This window comes from Plutella xylostella, chromosome 31 (assembly GCF_932276165.1).
Source record: "Plutella xylostella chromosome 31, ilPluXylo3.1, whole genome shotgun sequence".
In the NCBI taxonomy this organism is placed as follows: domain Eukaryota; kingdom Metazoa; phylum Arthropoda; class Insecta; order Lepidoptera; family Plutellidae; genus Plutella; species Plutella xylostella.
The window spans coordinates 4,571,891-4,589,988 of NC_064011.1; the positions used below are offsets into that span (position 1 = coordinate 4,571,891).

At 37.8% G+C, this 18,098-nt stretch overlaps 1 protein-coding gene across 3 annotated transcripts; it reads right to left on the minus strand.

The window, feature by feature from the left end:
• Positions 1–428: 428 nt before the first annotated feature.
• On the minus strand, positions 429–14,757 carry LOC105390173 (F-box only protein 28). Of its 3 annotated transcripts, XM_038114509.2 has the most exons (10): positions 14,265–14,757; positions 13,736–13,863; positions 10,869–10,989; positions 9,075–9,200; positions 6,270–6,333; positions 5,720–5,832; positions 5,181–5,268; positions 4,329–4,418; positions 2,658–2,777; positions 429–1,741 (listed from the first exon to the last, which is right to left on the minus strand). In XM_038114509.2, exons 1-10 carry the CDS (start codon positions 14,346–14,348, stop codon positions 1,413–1,415), a joined length of 1,263 nt encoding a protein of 420 aa, XP_037970437.1. In that variant the 5' UTR covers positions 14,349–14,757; the 3' UTR covers positions 429–1,412. The 3 variants fall into 3 exon arrangements, with proteins under 3 accessions (XP_037970437.1, XP_037970438.2, XP_037970439.2); XM_038114510.2 differs by lacking the exons at positions 10,869–10,989; positions 13,736–13,863; positions 14,265–14,757 and adding an exon at positions 10,335–10,469; XM_038114511.2 differs by lacking the exons at positions 10,869–10,989; positions 13,736–13,863; positions 14,265–14,757 and adding an exon at positions 9,906–10,028.
• Between the last annotated feature and the right edge of the window lie 3,341 nt (positions 14,758–18,098).

An 18,098-nucleotide genomic window follows, 5' to 3' on the forward strand; every position in this document is an offset into this window, starting at 1 on the left:
ATAATATACAATTCATTAGTAAGTAATGAGATATGGATCAATTTAGTTCGCTCTCACCGGAACAGATAAGTTTGTGGCACTGTACTAGACGTACTGTCATCTGTATTACAATATTTACGATAGTATCCTAGGGGCGCTGTATTCTACGTAAAAAAAGGTTTGTTTTAGTTATGGAAACAAAACCGACAACTTTCAAAACACCGAGATATTATATCAGCATATAGCACATACGTAAACTTATATCTCCGATTATTACACAAACATAGACACAATGTATTTACAGAAACGTTACATTTTCATTACGACGAACATTGCTTTTCAGTCACAACATACGTTCAATTGAGTTTTTACAATACAGTCCACGTAATACAATAAAGATACGGACGTCTCATAATAATATGCTATAATAAACTTACGATAGACGTAATAAGAATGAATATATTCCTTTGGAAATACAATCCGTGTAATGGTTAAAGCTTAATTTTTTTTTCATTTATTTATTGATGAAATGGTTAGATATAACCACGGTCTTAACCATTACATAAAATCAGTCAAGACCTTAATTTTGTATCTGACCAAATAATGGCATAATTATAAAAATATTTTGAAAAAAATATGAGAAAATCGAACACATTTTATAATTCAAAACGGGTTAATTGTTAGCCGAAAGGGGGTGTACTGAACAAGTTATACTTTAGAGTTGTAGGTTACTGCAAATAAATAAAATTGAACTTAAAAAAATTTTTTTTTTTGTACGACTTAAGTAAATGTAGGTTAATTACGGTACCTATGTATTTTTTTTTAAGTTTAGAAATCAAACTAACTTAGAGACATTACTAGATGTTATGTATATGTCTATGAGTGCAATAAATTAATATCAAGTGCCTATATTATGTACGAGTACTAAATATTTAAGAAGTAATTAATGAAAATGTTAAACTTTTATAAGATAAAGATATTTGTTTTTAAATAAATCATCATATGTCTCTTGCATATCCATATTATCAATTTATAAAGCTGCCTACATAAATACTCATAATATTTTTTCGCTACTTGGCATGTTTTATTTAATGGCATACATATCTGATAAAGGTACTGCTATTTTGACCCAGCATATACCTATAATTTAGATTTAGAAGGATTACAATATTTACGTTCTTTCTCTCTCATATAATCCATAATATACAATATCCTACAAGCACATTTTTTTTTATCCCGTAACTACACCATCTAAACTGAGTTTCATATAAGACCACTTTTTTAACTATTCATACATTTTAACAAACGCGAAATTCTCAAGTTCATCAAATCGAACTCAAAAGTCAATCCAACCTCTCAAAAAGAACCCAAAATTCGTTCCAACCTCTCAAAAAGAACTCAAAACTTAATCCAACCTCTCAAGAACTCAAAACTTAATCCAACTTCTGTTTCTTATTATCACTTTTGCCGTAAATTTCGTCATCCAGAGCACTGAAACTCAAAGAGCGTTTATTAATCCTAGTGCCGGGTACATTTAGCTCGCTAGTTTTAGCCAAATTCCTAATCTCTTTAGCGAAATCCCTGATTTTCTCCATAGTGGTTTGAGCGCGGTTTTTGACCGTGCCTTGTGAAGTCGAAGGGGTAGGGCTAGGCTGTTTTTGATGAGTTTCCTCGCTCTTTTGCTTCTTTGGCGGGGGCTCGCTGTCTTCTGAGAAACTAGGCATTTTGATGACCGGTTTTCTTGGCTTCATGTTTGGTAGCACTGGAACAAATAACAATAAATATTATAAAGTGTGAAATTTTGTAAGTTATGGATAGTAATGGAAATGAACGTATTACTATGTTTGCACCGCTTTCACGGAAAAACGTCTTGACCAATTATTATGAAATTTGCCATTTTGTAAGCTGATATTCTGGATTAACACTTAGAAAGGTAACTATTTCTACGTGAAAACTTTTAAGGGGAAGCTAAGTTCGCTTTTAAATCTATTAATCTATCTTCCACACATGAGTCTTTCATTAATCAAACTGTATGCACTGGGGTGGATACATATATCTTTTGCTGACTATACATATTACTTTTGCTGACTATACATATTACTTTGGCTGACTATACATATTACTTTTGCTGACTATACATATTACTTTTGCTGACTATACATATTACTTTGGCTGACTATACATATTACTTTTGCTGACTATACATATTACTTTGGCTGACTATACATATTACTTTTGCTGACTATACATATTACTTTTGCTGACTATACATATTACTTTGGCTGACTATACATATTACTTTTGCTGACTATACATATTACTTTGGCTGACTATACATATTACTTTTGCTGACTATACATATTACTTTGGCTGACTATACATATTACTTTTGCTGACTATACATATTCGGTACTTTTGCTGACTATACATATTACTTTTGCTGACTATACATATTACTTTGGCTGACTATACATATTACTTTTGCTGACTATACATATTACTTTGGCTGACTATACATATTACTTTTGCTGACTATACATATTCGGTACTTTTGCTGACTATACATATTACTTTTGCTGACTATACATATTACTTTTGCTGACTATACATATTACTTTTGCTGACTATACATATTACTTTTGCTGACTATACATATTACTTTTGCAGTCTATACATACAGTGCGGGCGGTGTCGTGAGCCGGTGCCAATGGGCAATACACTCAGGTCCAGCTTGATCTGGCTCGCGAAGTGGCGCAGCGGCGGCGCGGAGCCCGACTGTACCGCCGGCGGGGGGGACGCTGTGAAATAGTAGAATTTATTTTAACACTTTATTGTATACAAAATACATACTTAGTTACAATAAAAGATGAAGAGAAATAAACTTAACTACCTAGTATACAAGGGCGGACTTATCGCCTAAACGCGATCTCTTCCAGTCAATCCTGAAGGTAAGGAGACAAGTGTCTAAACACTTAATAACTAAATTTATGTTTGCATACAAAAGTAACATAACCTAATATTTACACATAACATCTTAAACAATCTAATTATAATTATATTATAATTAATAGAATAGAATAGAATATTTGTGTAAACAGTAATAAGTCGAGTTTTTTGTCTCTTTTTTATATACGCTTATGTGATAGAGACTAAAAAAGTGGACTTATTACTGATTACCGTAGGTCTGAAGTACTGTAGGTACTGGTACATGATTTGTCTGAAACATAGATATTTACTAGTAACGACTGGGGACTCCCTAGTCGTCGTGGGGAGACGCAATCATTTCATAAAAGAAAGAAAAAAATAAAAAATTGACGTAAAAGTCAACTAAAATGTACTTACTGATACTAATAGGAATGAAAAAGGGCTCTTTTAGTTTTAATATACAGTATTACTAACCCCTACACCATCCGGTCCGGTAAAAAAGACAAATGTTAATCGTTCATAGACTGTTCCGAAATACGAAAGTAAACGAGCTGCCACTGAAGGGTTTTAATAATGAAATTAAGATTGTGTACCTATTTAAAGCATATCTAAAATGCTATTTTACTTTTAGGGTATACCTAATTTATTTCATTTTCAGCGAGTGGACAACGCAATAACGAGAGCGGTGGTAGCTCAGTCGGGTAAGCGCCCGCTTCTCACGCCAGAGATGCGGGTTCGAATCCCGGCGCTGACATGTACCAATGAGTTCTTTTCTGAATTTAAGTACAATGTATACCATTGCTCTTACGGTGAAGGAAAACATCGTGAGGAAACCTGCATATCTAGATTTAGCACATCTAGATATGTGAACCCACCAACCCGCAGTGGACCAGCGTGGTGGGAAATGGTCCAAGCTTAGGAAGGCAGTTTAGACCTTGGGGATATGCACAAAGGTTCCATTCGAGAGAGCCAGGTGTAGGTACTGACACCCCCACAGAAAATAGAAATAGAAATAGAACGCAATAACATTTCACTTAAGGCTACACATTTTTAGGGAACTTTGCGAAGTCTACTAATATTTAATAAACCAAAATCTAATAAACACCTGGTTATTTTTCGCTTTGGAATATTTTACTGAAACAATTTTACCCTGTATAAAATACATGAGTATTAATAGAAGCTTTAAAAAAAAGTCGACCAGTTGTTTCACTATCTTCCGGATGTGTACTCTAAAGTAAGCGTCCACCTCGGCATCGTACGCAACGGACGTATCGCAACACTTTTCTTCGTATAGAAATTCACAAAAGTACGTCCACTTCATCGGCATTGCCGACGCCGTTTCTCCATACATTTGTGGTAATCCGTTTGGTCCGATACGTACGATACTTATTGGTACATCCTGTATAAGCTACAGTGCTACTCACCGGCGATGGCCTTCCCACCGACGGCCTGGTTGGTGTGTGTCAGTTCGCTGTATTTGATGTCACACTCTTCTATACGCTTCTTTAGGTCAGCTGGAAACAACACACAAAATTACATAAACGGGAAAGTTTGTAAGCAGTAAGTAGATGTCATGCATGTTTGTTACTCTTTCACGGAAAGCGGCTGGACTGTTTTTCATAGAATGAATAATTATGTTGGCATAAAGTAAGCCGACACCTGGATTGACATATAAGTAGGCAACTTTTTCTCCCGGAATTCCCACGTGAAAACTTGCAACTCAGCCCAGCCTAGCGCAACGCACTAATGGACCTCACCCAATGACGGACAGCGAAGCAAAGCGTTTTGTTTTCTCGTGAATAGTATAAACGCATGTATACAGGCTGTTGCAAAAGTTTTTCAGAATGACCCCCAGAGTCACCTCCTTTCGGCTTAGTATACGCTTTTTGCAACACCCTGTAGATGCGTTTTCAGTTAGTTGGACTTTGAGTGTTTTCTATATAAATAAGGGAGATACTTACAATGCATTCTGACACGTATTCTCGGAATATGTAGCGTCATGCGTTGTAAGGCCCGGGTCTCCTATTTACGCCGTAGGTCGCGTCCAGCGTCACGCCGTAGGCCGCGTCACGATGCTCACTATAGAAATGTACTGATGCGGTCTTCCTCACACGCCGACGTTGGCGCGTAGACGCCGTAGGTAGGCCGTAAGACGTTGATAGAAACGTTTACGCCAAAGTCGGACGCCGCATATAGCATAAAATAGGAGACCCAGGCCTAAGAACCGCCTAGGATGCACAAATAGGTTATCTTAAAATCGGATAGATAATACGTACCTATAGCGGCATCTTGGTCACTCTGTCTCGATGTGAGCTCGCGAATAGTCTTGCGTTGTCTCACTGCCATCTTCTTGTAAATCAGCATCTGCAATGTAAACATAATTCATCAGTTAGAGTGTGTTTGAGATACACCTAGTATCTCTCTATTTATCTAAATATGGAATACCTGCCATGTAAAAGCTATTGTACTTTCATTTCGGTGGTCCAGTCCAATAATGAGTGTGAGTGTCTTCTATGTTTCTGCGCCATTCTTCATAATTCACAAAATGCACGGTTCGAAAACCTTTGCCTGAAGTTTTAACTGTACCCCCACCCAGGGCAGTCACAGACTGATAAATAATCTGACTGGCCAATCCTTCCACCACGACGGCAAATGCTAGTCCAGCCCTTGTTTTTCTATAATACAACTCCATGTTTATAAAAGCTACCATAAAAGCATCATTGAGCTCCAGATTTTATTAATTTAGGACCCCCTGAGTAACCCTCTTTCGGCTTTTTGCAACATGTATAACTATAAGTACTGTAACAATACATACATGTCTGTAGATCTTCTTATACTGCGACACCAGACACAGAGAGAGCTTCGCATTGAGATAGGACCTTCGCCGGATGTGCACCAGCTCTTGAGTCATGGCGATAGGACCCAGCGCTGTGGAGGTAGGACTCTATTAATATACGGGGGACCAGTACATAAAATGGTGCTTTTTATGTCTTAAGAATATTTTTTTTCAGGGTTCATGTTCGTAATAAAATTTATTCAACGTAAAATTTTACAATTATTTGTTGTCGTGTGCGTCGTTTACCATATTTTTACGATGACTCGCAGAAAACATTTAAGAGTGTTTTCATATAAGTACTAAACTTTATATTCTAGGTTTCAGAAATTGGACATATTGCCCTGGTTAGCCAACTAGGAGGAGGATACGTAGGAGTTGGCTTATTAGACAAAATCATAAGTAACCGTTTTTTTGACACAGAGTTTTTGGACAATTTTGTCTTTCAAGTTAGCCCTAGTAATCGCCTTAACAAGTGCAATGCACGTAAATATATTCTATTCTATCATATTATTCTATAGTGTGAACTGACCGGTGTGACTGTGGGTGGCGGGGGCCGTGGGCTCTTGCAGCTTCTTGCGTAGCGCTGGCGCCACCTGTCGGCGAAAACATACAACTATTGTAAATAATCATCATTATTGTTATACTATGACAAATGCTTGATCCACTCCGCATCTACATAAAGGTGACCCCGACGTGATAATTATGTGTGTCAAAATCGAATAGCACAACAACACAACATAGGCATGAAATGTGGTTTATTCCGCGTTCGACAAGGTAATCGCTTTATCGCTTATGTTTTTTTGCCTTTCCAGCGTAGTTACGTATCTCTTTTGCTAACCGTACCTTTGCGTCGAAGTGTTTAATAGTCCTTTAGTCTTTAGTTATGATTACATACAGTAACTGATGGTAGATAGTGCCTCCCTCCTCATGTAGTGCTCTCCGTGTACTGGAGATGTCCCTCAGCTCCTGCAGCAGCTCGCGCGCGGCGGAGTCGCCGTGCTCTCTACTGTGGCTAGCACGCGCTCACTCTCCTCTAGCGCCGCACGAGCAGCCACACGCGACACTCAAAGCAGAGGGCAGTTGAAGAGATTGAAGGGAGTGGTGACCCCAACATGATATTATGACAGTGTTAAAAGTTACAAAAGTGTCTAATAAAAACAGGAAAAAATGCAATTTTTTCCTGTTTTTCGCTGTCGTCAGTGTGTCTTATAGTTACTTACATCGTCATCGACACTATAACAAGAAGAAGAAGACAGTAACTGATGGTAGATAGTGCCTCCCTCTTCATGTAGTGCTCTCCGTGTACTGGAGATGTCCCTCAGCTCCTGCAGCAGCTCGCGCGCGGCGGAGTCGCCGTGCTCTCTACTGTGGCTAGCACGCGCTCGCTCTCCTCTAGCGCCGCACGAGCAGCCACACGCGACACTCAAAGCAGAGGGCAGTTGAAGAGATTTGCGCGAGTGGTGACCCCAACGTGATATTATGACAGTGTCTAAAGTTACTTATGTCTAATAAAAACAGGAAAAAATGCAATTTTTTCCTGTTTTTCGCTTTCGGCAGTGTCTCTTATAGTTACTAATGTCTTATCTTTACCTTACCAAAGTGTCTAATAAAAACAGGAAAAAATGCATTTTTTTCCTGTTTTTCGCTGTCGTCAGTGTGTCTTATAGTTACTTATGTCACCATCGACACTATAAGAAGAAGAAGATAGTAACTTATGTCTTGTCTTTACCTTACCAAAGTGTCTAATAAAAACAGGAAAAAATGCAATTTTTTCCTGTTTTTCGCTGCCGTCAGTGTGTCTTATAGTAACTTATTTTATCGACACTATAAGAAGAAGAAGAAGACAGTAACTGATGGTAGATAGTGCCTCCCTCCTCATGTAGTGCTCTCCGTGTACTGGAGATGTCCCTCAGCTCCTGCAGCAGCTCGCGCGCGGCGGAGTCGCCGTGCTCTCTACTGTGGCTAGCACGTGCTCGCTCTCCTCTAGCGCCGCACGAGCAGCCACAAAGACACTCAAAGCAGAGGGCAGTTGAAGAGATTGAAGGGAGTGGTGACCCCAACGTGATATTATGACAGTGTCTAAAGCGAGCGTCAGCATTGCTGATCTTTGTAATCTGACGCAACTTAATGTGTATCTGACAGATATGGTTTGTTGATGAGCGATGATAATACTGATAATCACTTTTGATAATGTCATATCACGCTGGGGTCACCACTATAAAGAAATCAACGTGGTTGCAAATCTTGTTGATTGTTAATGTGTCGTTAACACGATTGCGCTCTTTTCTTCATTAAAAACCGGGTGCGTATTACGACGTATAAAAACGAAATGTATAATTTCACATTAATAACGTTCACAACATATAATGAACGTTACGAATAACAACAAAATCTATATTTTCATAAGGTATAAGATTCAATTGGTATATCGTACATTTCATATAATATCAAAATAACTAACACTCACGAGGACTAATATCGATTCGTATAACATACATTACGTATATCAATTAAAATATATACTATAATTTTGTATAAAGTTCTTCTCATAGCGCATAATCTGTGTTTAATTACCCATCGCCGTCAAACCCCCTAGCACCAAAACCTAAAGATAGGTGCGACGACGAGCAAAGCGAGGAGGAGCGTGTTAGGTGCACATGTTCGTCGAAACCAAAGCGGAGCGCAGCGAAGCGGAGCGGAGCGTCTCCCAACATAGCTTCAATAATAATAATGCTGTGAAAATCCCTAGTACCAAAACCTAAAGATAGGTGCGACGACGAGCAAAGCGAGGAGGAGCGTGTTAGGTGCACATGTTCGTCGAAACCAAAGCGGAGCGTCTCCCAACATAGCTTCAATAATAATAATGCTGTGAAAACCCCTAGTACCAAAACCTAAAGATAGGTGCGACGACGAGCAAAGCGAGGAGGAGCGTGTTAGGTGCACATGTTCGTTAAAAGCAAAGCGGAGCGCAGCGAAGCGGAGCGGAGCGTCTCCCAACATAGCTCCAATAATAATATATTTTTTTGTTCATTATACATAATGTTATTATATCCGGTGAATAATATATGTTATAAACGTTATATATTTTAATCGATATATCAATTGAAATTATACTTTTTGAACGCTATTCTTTACGAAATTATGTATTTAGTAATTATGCCTTTCGTTTGTTATGCAGTGATCGTTATACTTAATAAATTTATATCATATGGGCGTATACCTTGTGAATGTTATACCATGCGTTTTTATACCTCGTATTACTTACCCTTAAAAACCTACCGTTTTTGATGGAATTTTCCATCAGAGGCTGGTGGATCTCTTTTGCTAACCATACCTTCTCATCAAAGTGCTCTATGGCCATGCTGGAGATGTCCCTCAGCTCCTGCAGCACCTCGTGTGCGCGCGGCGGAGTCGCCGTGCTCTCCACTGTGGCTAGGACGCGTTTGATCTCGTCGATTACCTGGGGATGGTGGAAAGTTGGGCATTATAAAGTAGGTAGGGTGAGAAATTTGTTAGGGGAGTTTCTGTTGGCAGGTAAAATTAAGGCTGCATCAAAATTGGTTTAGCCAAACGCCAGATGATCGTGCACAATCATACAAACAGGTCAAACTATCCTTAATCCTTTTTTGAAGAATAATTGTTACAACAATGACTCAAGCTTCTATGTCCAATGGTATTTCGTGATACCTTTATCAATTTGAGAGTATTCTGTGTATGATATTATATTTTGAGGCTTTATAGTGTCTAAATTAAGATCTTATCACCCTGTATACTTCTAATATAAGTCAGCCGCTGTCTATAGTAGTAAGGGAGTTAGACTGCCTAAGCTGAAAATAAAGGCATGTACAAAGATTCAATTTGAAATAGTCATGTAAGGAAACATCGCCCCTCTCAGAAAAGAATAAAAGCCTTTTTGACACAGATAAAATGTGATAACATCTAACATGGTATCTGACAGTCACACTGTATACCGGTGAGATAAGTAAGAACATTATGTAATGTAAGGACCAGATGAAAACCAGGCTGAGCTGATGCCTTTTTGACGCTCTGGAAAACCACCTTTACTTATTTGTTTTGTATTGTATTATTTTGTTGCTGTTTTTGTTTTTGTTTTCGTCAGTATGTAATAAATAAAAGTTTCTTTCTTGTACTGGTGAGACAGTACCTTCCCCGGTATGAAGCAGCAGAGGCCGCTGTCAATGAACTTGCAGTAGGTCATGTTGAGCATCGAGATGCGCGTCTCTATCCACGACAGGATGTCGCATCGCGCTAGCTGACATGGCATCTGACATGGTACATGACATAGTATCTGACAGTTACACTATATACTGGTAAGATTAGTAAGCACATAATGTAATCGCGAGACCATGGAAGTAGAAAAAACGGCGGAAGGAATCTCGCTAACTAAAAACTGTGGCACCCTAAGTCAATTTCATTGTTACGAGCCCGACACACACACATTCACACTCAAAGTAAGTCAGTCCGCCGCCGCGCGCCAATCACGTCGCACCCACACACTCTCATGTCGCCGCCACTGTGGTGCCTCAGTGTTTTTGTGGTGCCTTTTTATCTACTTGGATGGGTGAGACAATACCTTCCCCGGTATAAAGCAGCACAGGCCGCTGTCTATGAACTTGCAGTAGGTCATGTTGAGCATCGAGATGCGCGTCTCTATCGACGACAGGATGTCGCATCGCGCTAGCTGACATGGCATCTGACAGCATCTGACATGGTATCTGACAGTCACACTGTATACTGGTAAGATATAGAGAGATATCGTGAGACCAAGTAGTGTGTGAAGTAGAAAAAAGGGCGGAAGGAATCTCGCTAACTAAAAACTGAGTATTTAATAAGCCCGCCATTTTGTACCGTCTATGTTGAACATTTCCCTGTGTAATTTCTGTTTATGTGTGCAATAAAGAATTATCTATCTATCTATCTATCTGAGGCACCCTAAGTAAGTCAATTTCATTGTTACGACGAGCCACACACTCAAAATAAGTCAGTTCGCCGCCGCGCGCCAATCACGTCGCACCTAAGCACGTGTGGGTCATTCATGTCGCCGCCGTTGTGGTGCCTCAGTGTTTTTTTGGTGCCTTTTTTTCTACTTCGATGGATGAGACAATACCTTCCCCGGTATGAAGCAGCAGAGGCCGCTGTCTATGAACTTGCAGTAGGTCATGTTGAGCATCGAGATGCGGGTCTCTATCGACGACAGGATGTCGCAGTGGCGCGCTAGCGGGTGGTATCTGGAAGTTAAAAGAAAAGCCCCTTATTATTAAATGTAGACTAAAGATTGTTGGTAGAGTAATATTATGGTGGTAGAGTAATATTATGACTATTCACAAGTAATTCCAATCAAATGTGCATTATTCAACTTAAATTTGAGGTATTATGTCTAATTTAAGTCGAATAATGCACATTTGATTATTTTAATTAGTTTATTAAGGTGTTACTTATGCAAAACAACCAAAAAAGTTATTGAAATTGTAAAATTCTACGTCAAAAATAAACGATATGTTCATATGTGTGAGTGTACAACATGTTATTCATTTTATTTCATGTTCTGGTTTAGAACTGTTTATAGTGCATATATTTCATATAAATCAGTAGCTTAAAGCCGAGTTTAAACTAGAACTATCTTTAGTCTTCGTTTCATAATAAGGGGGAAAATATACATTATTTTCAATATGTACATTTTCATCCAAAACATAACTTTTTGCACTGTAAAATATAACTTTCTCATCTACCTACCTATCGAATTACCTTTTTTTTGAGGCTTAGCACGCGCTATGTTTCTAGTAATACCTACCTATAATTAATATATTTTATGTTAGTTCAGTTTATACACAACATTGATAAAAGGTGACACTTTATATTGTATGGTATGAAGTATAGTCTTTTAATACGTAGGTAGGTATACTAAGTAGAGGTAGGTAAGTACTAAGAATGGAGTCGTTCGTCAAGTCGCGCGCCTTAGACTCGTGCGCCACGCGAGTTGGCATCTTCTGTTTTTTTATATCGTCAACTCGCGTGCCCATGTAATGTACGGTCAGATGCAAACGAATTGAAATTAAAAAATATAGTTAAATATTGTCTCCCTGGCTGATTAGCATAAGAAGGTACCGACTATACAGTCGCCATTAAAGTAGATGCTTTGATTTCGGGATAAAGATACAATAAAGCCTATGTTGGAAGTGCAGAATGAGGCAAAAGGGGATGTGACCTATGACGCATGATACCCAAGTTTGCTATCTCTCTCATCCCGTGCGCAAATTTTACCTGTCATAGCTATGTCCTTCAAGTTTTTGTTGCAAAAACCGGTTTAAAGGGTTAAAACGTCATTGTTTTAGTGACGTCGTCTTAGTGTTACTCCTAATTCGAAGCAGAGATGTACAGTGCATTACTTACAATCTACAGTACAGCGCAAAAATATTAAAATGGCAGTTTTTACTGATTTTGATGTATTGTGGGGGTAAGCCTATAGTAAATTAACTTATTATCAAGTAACTAACTATATTACCAAGTCTACTTTGCCGTAATATAAACACAGTGTTACGTTTTCGTTGTGTTACCGTTATATTAAATATCGAATTAGCACGAAAATGTAAAACCAATTGCGTTTATTTCATTGGTCAAATCAAATCAATTGGTCAAATCAGATCTAACTGTAGCAATTACTTCCAGGAAGTTCATCGCAAGCAGGTCCATCTAGTAATAAAACTGCACATGAAATCATAACATCCCAGCGAGGAAAGTCGGTACTGCTTCGTGCAGGTTATAAATATAACAAAGACCGACCAAATAAAAATGGTTCCTGTGTTTGGAGGTGTTTGAAGAGAACAGTTGGCCAAGCAAGATTAATAAAATTATTGATTTTATTTTAAAGTAAAGTCCTATAAAATACCCTATACATTTTAAGTTGTTACCTTAAGCATAATAAATTATAACTTTTGTGGCTGACTCTACATATTTTCACAGTCGAGCGAGTTGACGACAAAAAAAGTAGGTAAATACGGGAGGGGCAACTCGCGCGTGGCGCGCGAGTCTAAGGCGCGCGACTTGACGAATGACTCAGATAATGTGTTGTTTATTTATGTTGTGATAAGAAACCTATTGAAAGTCAGTATATCATGTAGTTACTTACTTTATTTCTAGAATTCTAGATGCATTAAATATAAAAGATTCAACTTTAACCAATTCAGGGAATCCTGTTGTAAACTTCTAACACATCAAATTACCAATATCATATAACTACATAAGAATCATTTACATTGTATTAACACAATTGTAAAGGCTCAATCCCACTCAAATCTACTGTACATATTTAACACTTATCTACACAATATTTCCTGTTTGTGATGAGACCTCTATGTTTATTCTAAGCTATGACCTAATACTAGATTATAATTAGCTCACAGTAGCCAGCCAAGCAAATCTAGTGAAAGTTAAATTTAAAACATCAGGAACTAACTCTACAATAATACCGAGTGATAAAAGTTGCTTCTCTATCTTTCAAAACACAGTTTGCATGATCCTCATACAGATTGTCTCTTACCACTCTTGTAAACCCTAATTTCGAATGTATCATTGCATCTCACTTGAAAATGTATACTGCTAATATTATGCTATGTATTATTATGGTAAAGTAATCCTGTCTTGTTGTTATAATTATCAGTCCTAACCATCAGAATAATAATTAATAGCTCATTCATGATTCATGGGTATCTATTGTGGTTTACTTGATGTTGGTGACAAACGCCAGAAGTAGAATAGGGTTGTCACCAGGGTAAAACAATTTGCCAGTCAGATTAGCTTCAGACACTGACTGCTGAGGTAGAGCTGGATTTATGCAAGGAATAGGTGATAATCAAGGAAGCTCCTTTCATGAAGCTGGGTAGAACTAAATGTACCATCTAAAAAAAAAAATTTTTTCAACTTTTTGACATACATTAAATCCGTCTTTTGCATTCATTGTGGTGGATGTCAACGAACCTGCGTTCAGACTCTCTCCGAGGCAGCTGTGCCTTGACAGTCTTCAGTGCGACGGAGTGGCGCCGCTCGATGGCCAGGAACCCTCGGTTCAGTCTTCGCTTGCATATCTCGTTGAAAGCTGAGCAGACCTGGAAATATTGTGAAAGAAGAGTATAATGCAGGCCTAAAGATTAGCCTTTTCCATAGATGCAATCATTTTAAATGTAAAATAGCTTTTGTTTATCTTTCATGTTTTAATTGATAGTTTGTAATGAAAGATGTTGAACCCATTTTTAGGTATGTAATTACAGACTACAGAGAAGCTTTACAATTAGCATCTCAGAAGACCATTTCATCAGCAAATATTAATTTTGTGTTTGTGTGATCTAAATTTATTTACAACAACAGCATAACTAAGTACTTAAACAATTTAATAGCTAGAAAATATTGAGTACCTAGGTAAGTACAAAGTCATCCACTCAATCCAGAAGTGTAATTAGTGCAGTTTAGTGTTTAGCCAAGTCTATAAATAAACTTAGTAAAGACTTACCAGTCTATTCTTTGCAACTTCATCATAGCTCAAATAGGAGAAAATGTTCTCAAGCATCACCATCGGTAGACTTAGAAGATCCATTTTTAAACCTTCTAGTTAGTTCTTAGAGCCACTAATTATCCATTTATTTGTAACACACACACATTTCATTTATATCCTGCGCACAAAGCATGCTCTTTTTTCACTATCCCATAGTTTCTAGAACATATTTTTGTTTGATAACATTGGCAGTACGAATCGTTCTAACGTTGCCCCTACTTCTTGATTTCTGGACGCAACACACAAACACCTGTTTATCCCTAAATTCCACAATTTCTGCTTCCCGTTCCCGATAATTCTTTGTGTACAAGTTTATAAATAGAAGCCCCGATATTCAATCAAGTTTGACAAATTGATACAATGTCGCTCGCGTGAGCCTCACGTGAATCAAAGTCTCGTGAGAAAATGATTCCGGAACGCAGCGTAGTGATGTGCTCAAAGATATCGAGATGCATTGCATAGAATAATCTGGATTCAAACCGGAAATCCGTTTAGTACAGGATGCCCTATTCATAATAGTAGGGGAGACTGGGCCAACTTAGGCCATAATCTTCAACAAACCATCCCGAAATCAAAAATAAATAATCTTTAAATTTACCGTTCAATTAGTAGGTAAGTAATGCTCTTTCCTAAAATTAGAGATACCTAAATACTTTTCCAGAGTGATAATACTCTTTCAAAATATTTTAAGTAGGGACCTACAGTCGAACTATAAAGTCCTGACAATAAAGCTAAGCGACTTTGCTAAGATTTACCTATTCCTACCTATTTTCAGTTATTTACTTACTTTAACATAGAGTTTAAAAATTAAATACCGATTTAGGTATTACAGCTTTTTAACGGGTTTGTCCTTAAATAAATAGAATTGTTCGATTAAATACGGTCTTTAAAACAGATAGTTAGGATTCACTTCCGTTTTCAGGACTTTATACGAGTAGTTTTACTGTAATACCCCATTTACATTCAGCCCCTGCCGCTGCCCCTCGCGCTGCCGGCAATAATTCTCTAAATATTGCTGCAGCAGGATCGAGAGGAGTGTGTGTTTACATACTGCCCTACCACTCACTTCGCTTTCAAGTGTCGGCAATGGCAGACGTCGAAATAATTACATCGGCCGCGGTCTCATTTTATATAGGGAGCAAAAATGTATAGGCAGAAAAAAGAAACGACCACTAAGGAGCGACACAACATTATCTGATGCATTAAAATCGGTTCAGTCGTTGCAATTACCTAAACGATCACTATCCGTAGTAGAAACAAAAGTCACATGCGTTACTCGAATGTACCCATACCACGTAAGAAATTAGCTCTTGATAAAAAAATTAAAACCCCGAAATTTATTAGACAATCAACTTAAGTACAAGTGAACCTCCTCCAGGCGCTCGGCGAGTACTGAGCGTCGGAGCTGAATGTAAACACGCACTGCCGCTCGCGCTGCCGGTCCTTTGACTTCCGCACAAAAAACCGCCATTTAGGGGAGCGCCGGGCAGCGCGAGTGGCAATGGCAGCGGCATGAGAAGTATCGCGTTTACACACTGCCCTGCCCACTTCCCTGCCCCATTCCCTGCCCACTTCCCTGCTCACTTCGGCTGAATGTAAACGAGGTATAAGTACTTTATTATTCGTTTCTGAAAATACTGACTAACTAATTTATTAATAACAGAATTGACTGTAATTTCAAACTACTTATAAATATGATATAAATTAATAAATTAATTACTAATGATAAGATACGGCTACGCCTAGTTTGGGGACCACTATTATTAAATTAAAAGATCTTGAGTAAAATGTGCAAAATTTTGGTAAGTACCCAAACAATTTTTGTGTAATAAAGTTTATTTATCATTATTATTGTATGACTCGACACCTACGTACCGCCACACATATGCACGTTTAGGTACCTACATAACCGCTACTTGATTCACATTTGTTCATAGTTATTGTACTAGTAAGATTGGTTCCTACTATAGTTTTAAGTTAAATTGCAGTGCCCATATGGGTATCAAGTTCTAAGTGCTGTTTATTAATTGGCCATGCTAACTTTCTGAACAAGAATGGAATGCTTAAAACCGTTTCGAGGAATATGCTTTCTGTACAATTTCTAGTTATCAGATTTTAAATTAAGTCTCTATTTTTTTAATTATTCAATAAAAACTAATAACCTTCATTTGACCTTACCCTTACATTTTTTTTGGGATTTATGCACATAATGCATTTGCCAATTAACAAAGTACTCTGTGGCATTTGTCTACAAAAAAACTGTTAACGTCAAAAGCAAACGTCTAAATCGTGTGTTTATTTATCTTTGCCATTTGTTACAGTTAGAAGTAGAAAAATTTATTTCATTTATAGAAATGGCAAAGTAGAAGGAAAGAGAAGGCCTGGAAGGAGGAAATTGACGTGGTTATGCAATATTTAAAAGAGTGGACCGGTGTAAAAACCGTGGAAGAAATATTTAAACTAGTAAAGAATAGAGAGCGCTTCAAAGAGAGTTCCAATGGTGGAAAGGCACTACAAGAAGAAGATTTATCTTTTCTACCTTACTTTGAAACTCTACAACGAATAAATAATAAACGAGTGGATACTACGATGGCAACAAGAGATGCTCATTTCGAAAATGCTGCCTCTCGAAATTTGCCTCGAGCTTAACCCCTCGGCTGTCGACCAACCTTTATAAGGTGGGCAATAAATAGTCCACATATTATGTCCCGCCATCTCTAAAGATGTTACTGGTCTGCCGTATTTAAGTGAGCGATATTGCCTATGTGAACTACATTTATCTTGCTTTAACCTCAACTAAGTGTAAAAAAAACGACAAGGATGACATATAACCTATCGGCAGTTAAATCGGCTCCCAACCAACCTTTATATCCTTACAAAACCTGGTGCTCGATTCGCCTCGTTGAGGCGCGTTATTGAAAAAATATTAAATAATAAAAATGATCAACGAAGCGTATTGTTTTAATTTATTGGTGTAATAAAATTAATATTTTGTACTAGTTTTCCTGTACCTAGAAAGAAAGAAGAAAGAAAAAGGCATTTATTTCGTCCAAGACACAAAACATATAAATAAAAGAAATAAAAAATACACTAGGTTACAAAGTGTCTCAAACAAAATGGTCACCGTCTCAACATAATGTCACAGAAGCCTGTGACGCTGATTTTCATCAGGTGGCCGCGAGTCGTGCTCGGTGCAGTGTAAAAAAATATTATAATACTTAGTTTATATTTTAGAATAAACAGGATGGCTTAACACAACTAGGTAAACACACACAGTTAAGTAACATACCAAAAAAATAGTAATGCATAACAACAATATAAAAATAAATAGACATACAGTTTACAAATTATAAAAAAAACGACAGTTTTAGACGGGGTACAAGCAAATTCAAAATAAGAAATATGACTTGGCATTTGTTGCGGAATGTGACATATTACAAAGTTTTTGAAGGGATAGAAGGTATTTTTTAAGAAGATATTTAAAAGAACTTTTGGTTTTAGCTCGTCTAATTGGTGGAGGTAAATTGTTCCAGCATTTAGATGATAAATATCGAAAACTTCCGCGGAATGCCTGAGTTTTATGCTTGGGTACTTTTATCATATAAAGGGATCCTCGGGTAAAGTGAAGGGGTGGCTCACGAGAGCGCCCCAGTTTGTCAAAAAGGTATTTAGGGGTTTCTTGTTTAATTACTCCGAATAAAAGAACGGCAAAATGAAGCTGTCTGCGAGCCTCCATCCTAAGCATACTGGCAGCGTTCAGGAACGGAGTAATATGTTTTCTAGGTGGAATGC

Bases quoted from the DNA above. Each gene is read 5' to 3' on its own strand.
- LOC105390173 (XM_038114509.2), bottom strand. From the start codon at position 14,348: ATGGATCTTCTAAGTCTACCGATGGTGATGCTTGAGAACATTTTCTCC. The intron at 5,833-6,269 runs GTCAGTTCACAC...CTACCTCCACAG, and splicing joins CGCCACCCACAGTCACACCG to CGCTGGGTCCTATCGCCATG. The intron at 4,419-5,180 runs GTACGTATTATC...TGTTGTTTCCAG, and splicing joins TGACCAAGATGCCGCTATAG to CTGACCTAAAGAAGCGTATA.